General features: G+C 40.8%; 2 protein-coding genes across 5 annotated transcripts in view; one reads left to right on the top strand and one right to left on the bottom strand.

The window, feature by feature from the left end:
- Positions 1 to 230: 230 nt before the first annotated feature.
- Positions 231 to 4,665, bottom strand: LOC134207476 (uncharacterized protein K02A2.6-like). The gene is made up of 7 exons (XM_062683191.1): positions 4,456 to 4,665; positions 3,880 to 4,098; positions 3,385 to 3,720; positions 2,144 to 3,340; positions 1,159 to 2,050; positions 317 to 684; positions 231 to 245 (listed from the first exon to the last, which is right to left on the bottom strand). The coding sequence occupies exons 1-7, from the start codon at positions 4,663 to 4,665 to the stop codon at positions 231 to 233; spliced, it is 3,237 nt and encodes a 1,078-aa protein (XP_062539175.1).
- Positions 4,666 to 10,683: 6,018 nt separating this feature from the next.
- LOC134207755 (transmembrane protein 41 homolog) overlaps positions 10,684 to 14,399 on the top strand; it is a 47,498-nt gene continuing 43,782 nt past the window's right edge. The window contains exons 1-2 of one of the 4 annotated variants that reach the window (XM_062683623.1): positions 10,684 to 10,905; positions 11,704 to 12,229. In XM_062683623.1, coding sequence (XP_062539607.1) covers positions 12,184 to 12,229 — 46 coding nt within the window. In that variant the 5' untranslated portion in view covers positions 10,684 to 10,905; positions 11,704 to 12,183. The other 3 variants (XM_062683624.1, XM_062683625.1, XM_062683626.1) reach the window with 3 other exon arrangements.

Genomic DNA, 14,399 nt, shown 5'->3' on the forward strand with positions numbered 1-14,399 from the left:
GTGAACTACCTTCTATCGAACGTTGGATTGATGATTCTTCCACAGCTTCCTCCTGTTCATATGCTTCCGAAGTCTGATCTGTACTGTCATGTACTTTTGCTGGTACGGCTTTCAAATGAGCTGCGCTTCTTCTATATTCTCTACCAGATTCAGTTGACCGGATAACAACATCATTCCCTTTTTTCTGAACTACACTGAATTCTTCCGGAGCAAACTCGGAGCGTAGTTTATTATCTTTCTTTGTCCTTTTCGCAAAAACAAGATCGCCAACGTTGATAGCGCTTGGCTTTGCTTTTCGTCGGTTATCAGAATATACCTTTCCCTTCTCCTTCTCTAATCTGTCTCTGTCTCTTAGTGCCTCAGAGCCTGCTGTTGTCACCGGAACATATGGCAACTTTGTACGCACTTTACGACCAAGCATAAGCTCCGCTGGAGCCTTTCCCGTAGTTGTGTGGGCTGTTGAGTGGTACATCAACAGATATTTTCGCAACTCCTCCTTCCAATTCTGACCTAACTCTTGAGCTATTCGCAAACGCTTCAAAATGGAACGGTTCTGGCGTTCCACCTCTCCATTCATTTGTGGCCAGTAAGGGATTGTACTCTCTAGATGTATACCGTACTCTTCACAGAACGAACGAAACTCTTCCGAAGAAAATTGTGGCCCATTGTCAGCACGAAGAATTTCTGGTAATCCATACCGAGAGAAAACGGTTAGTAGTTCTTTAATTGTAGCTGATGTAGTTATCTCATCCATTTCAACTACCTCAAGAAATCTGCTGTAGTAATCAATACAGACCAGTAAATTCTCTCCATTAGGTAATGGGCCAAGAAAATCAATCGCAATTTGTTCCCAAACCCGTGCTGGAAGTTCCTTTCTCAGCATAGGTTCCGGTGCATTAGGTGCTGATACCAAGGTGCATCCTCGGCAAGCTTTGACAAGTCGTTCAACTTCAAGGTCCATTTTAGGCCACCAAACATTTCCACGAAGATGTGTTTTCATAATTCGTGTTCCCGGATGACCTTCATGGGCTAACTGGAGGATACGGTCCCGTAAATTATTGGGCACCACAATCCTATCACCGCGCAACAATACATCGCTCACCATACATAGCTCCGAGGATATGATTTTGTATGGCAGTGGTAAATTGTCAAGCATACCTGATCTCAGTGCTTGACTGATTTCCATGATTTCAGGATCATCGCGGCTTATGTTTTCTATCTCTTCCCATTTGACTGCAATCATCTTTGCTGCGGCGGTAAATATTTCGTTGACAACTAATTCTTCCATTTCATCAAACGGTATAGGGAGAGATGTCGATAGACGAGACAACACATCAGCAATATTGGTGTGTCCTGAGATATGCACAATTTTGTATTGGAAGCTCTGCAACCGTAAGACCCATCGCTCGATACGTGCACATGGACGAGACACAGGAGTAAAAAGGAAAGTTAATGCTTTGCAGTCTGTTAACAGATTAAACTCTCTACCAATCAAGTAGATCTGGAACCTTTCTACACTCCAGACTAGTGCTAATGCCTCCTTTTCTGTCTGGCAGTATCGTCTCTCTGTATCTGTCAGAGACTTGGAAGCATAGCAGATGACACGTGAAACGCCACTTGTATCAGTTTGAACCAGCACGCCACCTAAGGCATGTGGACTTGCATCGGCGATGACAGATGTTTGATCTTCTAACTTATAGAACCCTAATCTTTCAGCGCTGGCCAATTTCTGTTTAATGGCATGAAACGCAGATTCCTCTTTTTCGCCCCAATGGAATTTCACATCTTTCTGAGTCAGTCGCCTCAGAGGCTCGTCTATAGCCGCCAACTCAGGGATAAACTTCCCCATGTAATTAGCAAGCCCCAGGAAGCTCCTAACTTCACTTTCATTTTGTGGCTGACGAAATGACAAAATCGCATTACGTTTTGAATCAGATGGCATGATTCCTTGTGGGTTAATATGATATCCAAGAAACTCAAAATCCGTTACTCGTATTTTGCACTTTTCCCAGTTCAAAATGACACCTTTTTCCTCGAACCTTTTAAGAACCTAAAGTAAATTAGTGAAGTGAAATAATAAGCCAAATAACTAAGATTAGTTCAATCATTCAAGATTTATTCAAGTCTTTTATCAGAAATCTACCTTTTCCAGTCTCGCATCGTGTTCCTCAATTGTACTGCCTTCTACCCCAATGTCGTCCAGATACCAATATATACCTTCGCAGTCGGCCAGAATTTCATCCATTTTTCGCTGAAAAATCTCTGGGGCTGATACAAGCCCGAACGGTAGCCGTTTGAAACGGTACAGCCCACGGTGTGTGATAAACGTCACAATATTTCTTGATTCTTCTTCTAATTCCAATAGGAAGAATGCATCCTTAACATCAAGGACGCTCCAAACTTTTCCTCTTCCTATTTTCGCCAAAACCTCATCAATAACTGGCATAGGATGTCTTTCGCGAATAACGGCTTGATTGACACGGCGTAAATCAACACATAGGCGAATGGTACCGTTTGCTTTGTTGGCGACCACCAGTGGTGATACCCAGCTTGCTGGACCTTCCTTCGGTTCGATTATGTCCCTGCGTAGCAATTCATCAAGCTTCTGATTAACCGCTCCTTCTAGAGGAATCGGGATTCGTCTTAGCGGCTGGAAGACTGGAGTGAATGATGGGTCCATAGAAATTCGTACCTTAGTATCGACGATTTTAGAAAATGGAGAGACGCGGTTGTTATCATCCGTAACTCGGTTCGACTCCAACCCAATCTTCAGGATTCCTAACTCCTTCGAAGTAGTATCGCCAAGTAGGTTACGCTGTCCATTCTTAATGACCAGAAATTCCGCATTGATGGATCTTCTTCCTAGTTTAATTTCCGCTTGAAAGGTTCCCAGAATAGTGAGTGGTTCACTTGATGCGTATGCTTTCAATATCTTACTGCTGCCACGTTCACATTTTGAAACAACAACCTGTTGTGCTTTTAATTTTTCCCAGGCATCGGATGTGACCAAGTTCACATCTGATCCAGAATCGATGAACATGTCGATCTTCACTCCCCCAACCGTACAATCGAATACATTCGTATTACCTCCAGTGTAGAAGGTATAGTAAACTTTTCTTTCAGCAGCGGTGCGATGAGTCATCGGCTGCGGATCCGGCTGCTGTACCGGTTGCGGTGTCGGTTGAGGTGAATCATAGATGTCATCTTGTACATTTTCGACTATTTGTACTTTCTTCGGTGGAGCCGATGATCGTGACTCAGGTTGTTTACGACAAACATTTTCGAAATGGCCGGTTTTTCTGCACCGTCGACAGATCTGGTCCTTCGCAGGGCAGGTGACCTGGACATGTGACCCGGACGACCACATGCAAAACAAATCCTTACATCCTTGCTCAAACTAGACGCCGGTGTAGCGAAACGACTCGCGATACGATCCTCTCTGCGCTCCTTCCTTGACTTCAACACGTTCTGGACCTTACAAATTTCATTGAATCCTGACTCAGTTCCACTTTTCCCGATCTTGAGTTCCTGTTCTTGAATCCGAACACTTTCGAGCGATTCCCCGAGTGCCTCAATATCACTTAGCGACTGATCCTTCTCAAGTATCTTCCGACGCAATTCATGGGAGATACATCCTTCAACAATCACATCGATCAGCATAGTTTCTTCTAAAACGCTTTTCACCTCATGTGAGTATTTCTCCAGTCCACAGTCTTTCAACTGTTGACGCAAACGAAGGACATAGTGTGCGAATCGTTCATTAGTTCCTTGTTTCATGCTTCGCAGACGATGTCTCTCTAGAACATCCTGCTTACGCGGCTTGAAATACGCATCTAAGCGATCAACTGCGACATCATACCAACGCTTCTCTAGCATTACCAGAGGGAAGTCTTCAGTTCCTTCAAGAGTGCCAAAAACTTTCTGAAGCTGTGGCCCGCCAAGATGTAACATCTTAGAACGCATCATTTTCTGATCGTGCAATTGACATGCCTCGAAGTAATATTCCAATGAGCGCTTCCATTCTTGCCACTCTTTAGCAAGCTTTCCACTCTCGATTTGTTCACATCTGAACATCGGAATAGATCGGGTTTCTTCCATCTACAATAAGATAAAAGGAAACGTGGAATTCACATTACCATTTGGAACCACGCTATGCCAGAGCGTTTGCAATGAAAAAAAAAGTTAAACGCATTGCCTTATCTTTGCACTTTTCCACATGGTTAATAAATCTGCAATTTTTATTGTATGCCTATTCATTCAAAGAATTTTCATACTCGAAACATATACTGGACAGTCTATTACATTTCAATTAATTAGATTCCTTGAAACAAACAATTCCCATCGTGCACCCCACAACGATTAACTTTTCTAGGTCCTCTAACACTAGTAGCTCTAACTGGCACCCTGCCATAAATCATTTCGAACAGTCTGTCACGATTCCAGCGGGCACCATGCCCCGGTCCCATCGGGCACCCTGCCCCGATCCCATCGGGCACCCTGCCCCGATCCCATCGGGCACCCTGCCCCGATCCCATCGGGCACCCTGCCCCGATTCCATCGGGCACCCTGCCTCGATGCTATCGGGCACCTTGCCTCGAATCCTTCGGGCGCTCCGCCACAAATCAATCGGGCACCCTGCCACAATTCCATCTGCCCCGATTCCATCGGGCACCCTGCCGCGGTCCAATCGAGCACTGCCACAATTTACTTCTTTAGCTTCCCCGGACACTATTGAATTCAACTGGGCACCCTACCACAGTTTTTCTCATCTCGTTCTCTAGCATCATGAACTTCAATTGAGCACGCTTGCTTCGATTCATCTCTCTTGGTCTCTAGACACTGGCAACTCTAATTTTAACACCCTACCACAGTTCATTTTTATAGGCTCTCTGATACTTGCAACAGACGTGGTGCCCAGGCACGGGCCATTTCAATGCTATGTAATTTTGCGACTACCAAATTTAATTTGAAAACTCGGATATTATTTACTTCCTAAATCCCAATTTGTTTACTCCCATGGAACTGGTGACATCACCCGGGCACCCTGTCTCGGTTCATATTCTGAATTATTCAATTAAAATCAATGATTCGTTTAAAAAGGTATACTCCACCCTTTATTTTGGGTTCAAATCACAGCAAACAAACAAAATTAAATCACTCCATGCATATTTCTCCTTTGCTTTTAATTAGCTGAAACAAGGTCCTGCTTTAAATTGCACCCCATGCATCTTTTTCAATAATTCCAACATTTTCAATATGGCCGACCAGAATAACCAGAATGATGCCACACCAGAACAAGAAAATCAGCCATCTTTTTTTTCTCTCTTCGGCAATTTTCAGGCGGTTTTTCGCATTAGTACGCACATTTTAAATCAAAAATAAATACCTTATTGTTCCCTTTTCGCTCGTCGCCAAATGTAGGGTTTTTCAAAGGGGGTTTCGGGTGGATTAACAATCACTGAAAACACTCACTAATTATATTGTGACACTCGCTACTGACTCGACCGAGCACACCGTTCACTGCAAGAGTCACACCACTTCTGCCTCTTGTTCCTGCCTGAGCTGAACGTCTTACTCGGTTGTCGTCATTCGTGCAGTTGCATACGTTCAATAAGAAAGGTGGGAATCAAGGTTTATATGTTTCTGTTCAGACCCTACAGGTACGACACTTCCGCTTTTTTGAAAAAAAACCCCTATCAAACTAAACACTTTTGGTAAATGGACACCTGATGATGTTCTCAGGTGATGTGGGGATGGGAGTCATTGTGGTTCTCATCCAACCCACTAAAACCAAACCCATTCACCAATCCGTATCTCCCGTCCCGCAATTGAACAATACGGTAATAATACAAAAGGCATGTAAAACACACAACATCGACTTCCAGGTGGCAACTTCTCTACCCGTTGATCGCAAATCCGTGGTGGTTGTGGAGTTCATTCTGACTGTTGGCAAGCGGGAGCCACTTGGAACACCTTGTCGCACTATTTGTTCACTGAATGCGTTGGACGACACATTCCCCGATTGCTTTGATTGCTGATGATGTGGCTCTAAGTTGTGGTTCACATTAGGCCTACTTCGATGGTTTCAAAGCAAATGAATATATGATTCATGTAGTAAACAGCAAGTACTGTTTTACTGCCACACATTTTCCCTCTTCTCAGGAGTTTTTGTGAAAAAAATTATCATTTGAATTGGTTATCAATGAAAAAAACATGAAAACTTTGTGGTTTTATTATGCCTATAAGAAACCAAAATATTAACCCGTTTACTATATGTGGCACATACTACATACATCACTTAACAACTGTGAGACGAAGTTGAATTCAGCTTGTCAAATTGTGTTGTTCTCCAGATATGAGATCTCCAAATATAATGTTTACACTGACTAGATACCGCAAATATGCTATGCTAGCTGATCCGTCGAACTTTGTCTCTCCTAATTATTTAGCGCAAACATTTTTGGTGTGTGTTCATAATTGAGGTTTTAACCCTTCAAAAACCACTTTCTCAAGAGAGAAAACATTTGCCTTCTGAAAAGGCAAATGTAATCGCAGAGCAAACGTCAAAACCTATTTTCCCTGCCACAAGATTTTGTTTTTTTTTTTCATCTGTATGGGAGCTCTTCCCACCACTTCCAGAGGATGGAAACACTATAGTAACATTTCTAGCCTTCAAAAAACTTTACATGCCACATTTGGTTCCATTTGCCTGATTAGTTCTCGAGTTATGCAGAAATTTCTATTTTATTTGTAGTCTCGCCTCCCCCTTTCAGAGGGCACTCAGACAATCATTGGAACCTTCCCGGCCCCAAAAACTTTTGCGTTCAAATTTTCACGCCGATAGTTCCAGTAGTTTCCGAGTATATAAGGGTCGGACAGACATGCAAAAAATATTTTTTTATGTGTATAGATATAGGTCAGGTTTTCTTGCATATCCATTCTTAACTGTACCTGTTGATTTCAATTTTCATCAATACCCTTTTTCTCTTGAAATTTTGATTAGGGAAATTACGACTTCGAGCATACTGCTTTATAGGCAGAATTATATCGCTTAGTAACGTACGTATCATCTGGTATTATAAATATTGCATTTATAGTATATGACTACTGTTATGGAAGGGCCTTAAGTGGCATTTTATGAGAATGCAACTGACACTAAGTCGTACTGAGCACTTTATGCGAGCACCACTCGCGCTCTTTACGAATATTAGCAACACTAAGTCGCACTGAGCACTTTATGCGAGCACCACTCGCGCTCATTCAACAATTCATAACAATAACTCGTACTGAGCACTTTATGCGAGCACCACTCGCGCTCTTTACGAGGATTAGCAACACTAAGTCGCACTGAGCACTTTATGCGAGCACCACTCGCGCTCATACAAAAATTTAATACAATAACTCGTATTCACACACGCTCATTCAAATATGCATAATACTAAGCCGTACTAAACACTTCTAAGCATGTCTAAGTTGAAACCAGGAACTAATTAGTTATTAGTTTCTGGTTGAAACTACCTATTGTTAATTAACAACCACATTTCTAGAGTGCTTTGAAAATAGGTCGTATGTGCAAAAGAGAGTCTCTCTTTGGATCTATTCTCTTTCGATTATTACGAAACTATACAAAAGTTTACTTCGAATTTCTTGGTAGATATCCAAAGACAATAGCTTTGTCTATCATGCTGAAGTACAAATGTAGCAAAACATGCAAAACTATCCGATATATTACCGAAAGAGAGCGTGATCAAAGAGAATCTCTCTTTTGCACATACGACCTATTCTCAAAGCAATCTAGATTTTATTAATACTGGTATCAAAAAATGATACCACTACCAGAAAAAGTTTTGTTTGGTAGCCATTAACAGCCCTATACGTGTGCTTGGGCCTATTGGACAATTGTAGCATCTGTAACAAAAAGACTAATCTTTTTTTAATGCATATTTCATAGTTTTCTATGCGAAAATAAAGATGTTCCGCACGCCTATGATGAAAAGTTTAACAATTGAATAAAACAGTTAACATCCCATTCTTTCATCGTTTTAACTTTTTTTTTATAGCTCTCAAATGGACCATCGATTACAAATCACTTTTAGAGTGAAATCAGTAGTGATTCAGTCTCGTTGCAAACCCTCGAACACCATTCTAGTTTGAATCTGAGGTAAAATAGAGCAAACTCTCTGGCTTCTCCAGCAGTGTTTTATTCATGTTTGAAATTTGTTTTCCATTAAATGAAACTACTATGCTGCTGCTAAGGAAGGCGCCGCATCGCAAAATGGATTGATCCGTAGACGCATTTATACACCAAAACAATTGAAAAATAATTGTATCTCGTGATTCATTAGTGGTCCAAATCTGCAGAAAATAACAGGTCCAGTTTTAATTCATTTTCTAAAATTTACAATTCAATTTCTTTATGGATGCTCCCGCTTGCTCAATACAACATTTTTTTAAAAAAGGCTGAAAATCCAGCAGGATCGCCAAATGTGGAGTTCATCCTGATTGTTGGCAAGCGGGAGCCACTTGGAACACCTTGTCGCACTATTTGTTCACTGAATGTGATGGACGACGCATTCCCCGATTGCTTTGATTGCTGATGGATGATGTGACTGTAAGTTGTGGTTCACATTAGGCCTACTTCGATGGTTTCAAAGCAATTGAATATATGATTCATGTAGTAAACAGCAAGTACTGTTTCACTGCCACACAGTGGTGACCAAATGGTCTCACGGTGGGGGAGAGCACCCCGCCAACAACCACCGCGGATGAATCGCAAGGGCCTTTATATTTGCATATCCTCATGCCAGCACATCCTATTAGACAGGTTGCCCGGTGTCGCTCAAGTTTGAGTCGCGAGCAAACAGGATTCTTTCGCCAACCAACAATACAGGAACCGGGACAGGAACACCTGATATCAGATCATTCTTCCATGTCTTGCATGCTACAAACTATTTATTTCGTTTCTGTTCCGCGGTTGCACCAACTGATACAGCAATTATCAGATGTGAGAACATTGATGCCTGTGATGCAGTTTGACAAAAATCTGAAGAGGCTATTGTCTATCCGGAATAAATTTATACCACTTTTTATACCGAAGTTGGATTTTTCTCCAGATACAGGCAACTTTCCCAACTTCGGAAGTAGTGCGCTGGATTCGCCTAAAGATGCGCTTAACAACGCATCAATTAGTTTGACAAATAAAACTTCGGAAGAAAGTTCGGTTCGGAAGTCCCGACTTCCGAATTCTAACTTGGTGCTACGCCGACAATATTGCACATGAAGAATATCAAAATAAAGTCGAGGATTATTTCCTTTTTGTTTGTCATTATGACAGCATCTTGACAGTATGCCACACGGAAATATCCTAAAATATCCGTTTCTAAGCAATTTTAATCTCAGAAAAGATAGTCCAATTTGAGTTAATTTAAGCTATTTTTATCTAAGACACTGAAAGTAATGTTCGGAAAAAATATTTCAAAAAATCCGATCAAAAGTATGGAATTTTTTTTGAGAATTGTCTTGTGTCGTGCCCCTTGAATAACATTTATAAGTTAATGAAAAGTGTATAAGTTTTGGAATGTATGTAGCTAATGCAATGTATAAGTTTTTTCTTAATAATAATATCATTAAGTGCCTGCTTTGGCAAACAAGTGAAATCTTAAACAAAAAATAATATTGCCTGATTTTCTCAAAATTACACGCGGCGAACCCTTCATGAAAGGTACCGCCGCGCTTTCTGCACCACGTTTACTTGATTCTTATGAATGAATACCATTGCGGTTTATCGTTTGGCGCGGCCACCTTTCGACAGCCATTTGCCGCGTGAAGTTTTGTGCAAGTACCCATTTGGGAACATTATACAAACGCAGTGCAGTGTATCATATCCAGATAATTTGACAATTTTGCCTGATTTTCTCTAAATTGCACGCGGCGTACCCTTCAGTAAAGGTACACGTAAAAAAATTTAATGTTGATTATTATTAATATTTCTAATACTTTTTTTGCCAAAGCAGGCGCTCAATGACATGTACAGTAGCCGTTCGATAACTGCAAAATGTTTACTTTTCAGTTAACGAATGCCGTTCGATAACTGCAACGCATTATAGACGTCAAACGGTTGTCAATCGACGTCAGATGCAATAAAAGTGCATCTAAATGTGCAGCGCAATGCATCTGTCATTGAGTTTGACATCAGTTTGAAGTTTAGCGGTCCGATAACTGCAACACTGTTGCAACTATCGAATTGCAGTTAAAAAGCATTGCAGTTAAATGACTTGCAGTTATCGAACGTCTACTGTATAAGAAAAAACTTATACATCGCATTAGTCACATACATTTGGAAATTTTCATTAACTTATGAATGTTATTAGGTTTTTGAAATGGGATCATTCATTAGGTGGCATAATGAAGAGTATAAGTATTTTCGAATGGTTTTTGCCATAACATATAAGGTTATTTTTTTACGCGTACCGTCGCGTTTTTTGCACCCCGTTATTTTTTAAATTTTATTGCAATATTCAGCCGTAATCTGAGCAAGGCATTATTCCTTGCATTATTCGCATATTTTCAAAAATCAGGCCAGAAAAAGATCTAGATCAGTTTTCAATTCGACCAGATGCGACCCTGGCCGCATCTGTCATCATCGTTTTTCCTTCATCTCGCTGTTCGCAAACTTGGCCGTTTACTTTCGTGAGTTTGCCTCGTTTTCCCGTCGCGCAGTTGATTTTTCTGCATCGGTGTCGCTGGTCGGTTTGTGTGTTACTTGCGGACTGTTCGGCCGTCGGTTTCCTCCGGAGTAATCTGTTCCGTGCCTTTTGTATTCTGCCGCGTGTGGTCATCGTGAGAAATCGTGTTTGTAGTTCTGTTTAGAGGCCGCAGTGCTCCGAATTTGCGTCCCACAAACAGGTTAGTTCTAATCGACCCCATTAGCAAATCCATTCACGGAACGGTGCGGGCAGTGGAGTGAGTGGCCCAGACCCCCATAATCAGTCAATTCGTCGCATAATAATAAAGCTTGTGTGTGCCATTGCAACATACAGTTTTTTTTTCATTGCTCTGCTGTAAATTGGTACGCTGCTGCGCTTGAGGGGCCTCTCATAAGCGCGGAGGAAAGTGTGTTACTCGGAGCATTGTTTGCAACGAAAACAGCCTTTATTTCGTCTATCGGAATCGACCGTCGGGGCAAGGCTCGAAGCATTTGCGGCAGCAATAGTCGTGGCGGTTGATTAATGCGTGAAGGACATTCTGGCTAGAGAACACTCCTTTTAAGTGAGGATTAGATAATCCCATTCCCAAACAGTAGTTGTCTGGCGATGAATTAGCTTCAAGAAGTAAAGTAACGACAGTCGCAAGAAGAGAAGTCTGTCAGGTGAGGAAATAGATTGAGTTCGTGCGAATTCCTTGTGCAAAGAACAAAGAAAAGAATCGATAAAGAGTCTCCGTTGCTTGATCGTTCTCCTCAGTGATGCCATACGTAAAGACATAATTTATTTCAGGTCTTAAATCAATCCAAAACCAAAGAGTTAGAATCAATATATTTCAAACCAGTATCACGATTCAGGATGTCTCAAAATTATGAATCAAAAATCCATTAAAATTACTTGAAATAACTTCGAAACGTTGAATGGTTTTAAAATAGAAGATAAATATGTTTAACATCTACTCACGTCTGGCATTTCTGGTTGTATGAATTCCCTATAATAGGAAGTGGGAGCGACGAGACGAGTGTGTCTGGTGCTGAGGCTGAAAGCGTGATCGGAGAAGAACAACAAAATATCGTACGATACGGTCGCTGCTGAGCGAGAGGGGCTGGATAGAGAGTACCCGACCGACCAACCGCCGTGGTAGAATAAAGACAGACACCTATCATCCCATATACATAAAGAGAGGCGACTGTGCGCGAAGTGCGTCGTCGCCGTCGTTGTTGTTGCAGCCGGAAATCGTCCGCGTGATCTCCGCGAGGTGCAGAAGTAGCACTCGGCATTAAAGCAACTAGTAGTTATCTAGGAAGTTCCAAAAGTCGCGGAAGAAAACGTTTGATCAAACACCAGAGCAGTTCACGTGTGTTCTTTGTGGGCTTTTGGGCGTGACCTAGGTCGTGTTTGTTGAATCCAGTCCAGTGTGAAAGAAAATTATCACATTATCTGATTGCTAAGCGCTGATAGGATAGGAAGCAACGCAGTAATGGATACGGTCGAGACAGCTAATCATTTTATGGCGTTTGGAGAAGGTATGTAGTGTTGTTGCTGGTTGAAGTTGCTATTATTTTACTCTATTTTCCGTAAGTAGGATGAGAAACGAGTTTGATGGTGCTCCGTGCTGGGTCATGGCTTCGCAGAGGAAGCATATGGCATTGAAGTGACTTCATTGAAACCAATTGGTGCCAGTGGCTTTCAAACTCTAACGTCTTTTCGTAAATGCCCTTTTCTTTCAACAATGCTGTAACAAAATTTTACTAGATTTTTTTTATTAGACGTGATAAGATAGTCATAGCCATTGTAGAATACGCAGAGCCGTGGCGTGGACTCTCAGTTCCCTTGGCGAAACCATTTTGGGCGCCCCTTTCTTACTAATAATAAATAAGCGGCGACATAAAACATAAAATGCGTATGTTCAAATCAATCAATTTTGCGTGATATACTTTGTGAACTTCTTTTATTTTCTTCTTATTGGCCTTACATCCCCCACTGGGACATTGCCGCCTCGCAGCTTAGTGTTCTTCCAGCACTTCCACAGTTATTAACCGCGAGGTTTTTAAGCACTTTTATGCCGAGGGAAATCGAAAAAATTTCCAAATCAAAAAATACTTAGACCGGCACCGGGAATCGAACCCAGCAACCCTTAGCATGATTATGCTTTATAGCCGCGCATCTTACCGCTAGGCTAAAAAAAGGACAGATTTCAGAAGAATCGAGTTAAGTGTTGCAGATAATAACGTTTATACATATCTGCTACACGAACATTCGCCCTAACATTATACCTATCGCCAGAGAAAATTAGAAAACAACAAAAATGACCAATGTACAAAATCGATGAAACTAAATTTGATTTTTACATTGTCCACTGTAACAATGAAATCCAAACGAAACAAAACTGAAGTTTTTCTAATTATGTTCAGAAATATAGTTAATCGACTTCAAATCAACAAGCAGGGTGGCCAGTGAATCGGGAAATCGGGAAATGCGGGAAAATATGCGGGAATCGAAAGTCCATGCGGGTAATGCGGGAAAAAGTCGGAAATTTCTTGAAATTATACAAAAAATCGGGAAAAAAGTCACCAATTGTTCATTTTATAAATTTATGTATAATTATTCTAGTGTAAAGCATGACAAAACATCATTTATTTTTTTAAATGGATTGGCCTTTCCACGTAACGTTTGAAACTATTTGAGGAACTATCCGGCTTTGTCAGAGTATGATGAAAATGGTATTGCTGTAGTGATTATGAAAGCAACATGCCACCTACGCTTCGGAAGGCTTCTGAGACCAAGGAAATCTCCGAGGGTCCTAGAAAAAGATAATTAGCATTTCGTTGCAGCTTGTAGATCCCTGAAGAAGATGCTTGTTCGATATTTTCTTGAAAGTGACTCGAGTTTTGCCTGGAAACTCTATGGACCGTAATCGAGTATATCCAATTATGTTCGATTCCAGGCGCACATCTCAACAATCTCTGGTCATTCGTTGTTAACATCTTGTTTTATCACATGGTAATGATGTACAGGAGAAGTGCTTTAGATTATAGAACATAATTTGGTCGTAAACCAGCATAAGGGTGAAGCAAAGACTGGCATAAACAATAAAGTATGATGCTATAACAATATCAGGATGTGTATCAATAGTAAAAATAATCAAATCCATAAAAATTCTGTAGTCAAAGTAAAATAAGTCTCATTAACTCAAAATAGATTGAGGCAAAAATAAGAGATAGGTAACAAGCAATGAAAGACATAAAGGTTATAATTATTATTATCTTAATTGAAAAGATTTAAGCCCTGGGCTGGCTGATCTCTTAAACACGAAGGTGTTAGAGAAGATGGATGCCAAAATATTAGCAGATGCAAACATGTTTATTCGCTCAACGGATTTTTCAATTTATTTGTGGTTAACTCGTTAACTATAGCAAAATCAGCAATGATTCGAATTGTTCTGGGCTGTCATTTTGAATCTGAAACATCCATTTTCCCAGCAGTTGTTCTAGATTTATTTTTTTATAACAGTTGAATTTCATAAGCTTAAAACTGCTATACCGTTCAGTTCTATTTTCTGTGGATTTGAACCACGAGTGAATCACGAGATTCAAATATTTTTCGTTTGTTTCCAATCCATTTTGATCCACAATTCGCCTTTTTAAAGAGCAATATTTTTTTTCATGAAATGAAGAATTTTTCAAACACGAATAG

Source organism: Armigeres subalbatus, chromosome 1 (assembly GCF_024139115.2).
Source record: "Armigeres subalbatus isolate Guangzhou_Male chromosome 1, GZ_Asu_2, whole genome shotgun sequence".
Lineage (NCBI taxonomy): Eukaryota > Metazoa > Arthropoda > Insecta > Diptera > Culicidae > Armigeres > Armigeres subalbatus.

Coding starts and splice junctions, on each gene's coding strand:
- LOC134207476 (XM_062683191.1), bottom strand. CDS start 4,665: ATGGAATCGGGGCAGATGGAATTGTGGCAGGGTGCCCGATTGATTTGT. Junction 4,099..4,455: donor GGGTGCCCGATGGGACCGGG/GCATGGTGCCCG, acceptor ATCTTATTGTAG/ATGGAAGAAACCCGATCTAT. Junction 2,051..2,143: donor ACGATGCGAGACTGGAAAAG/GTAGATTTCTGA, acceptor AATTTACTTTAG/GTTCTTAAAAGGTTCGAGGA.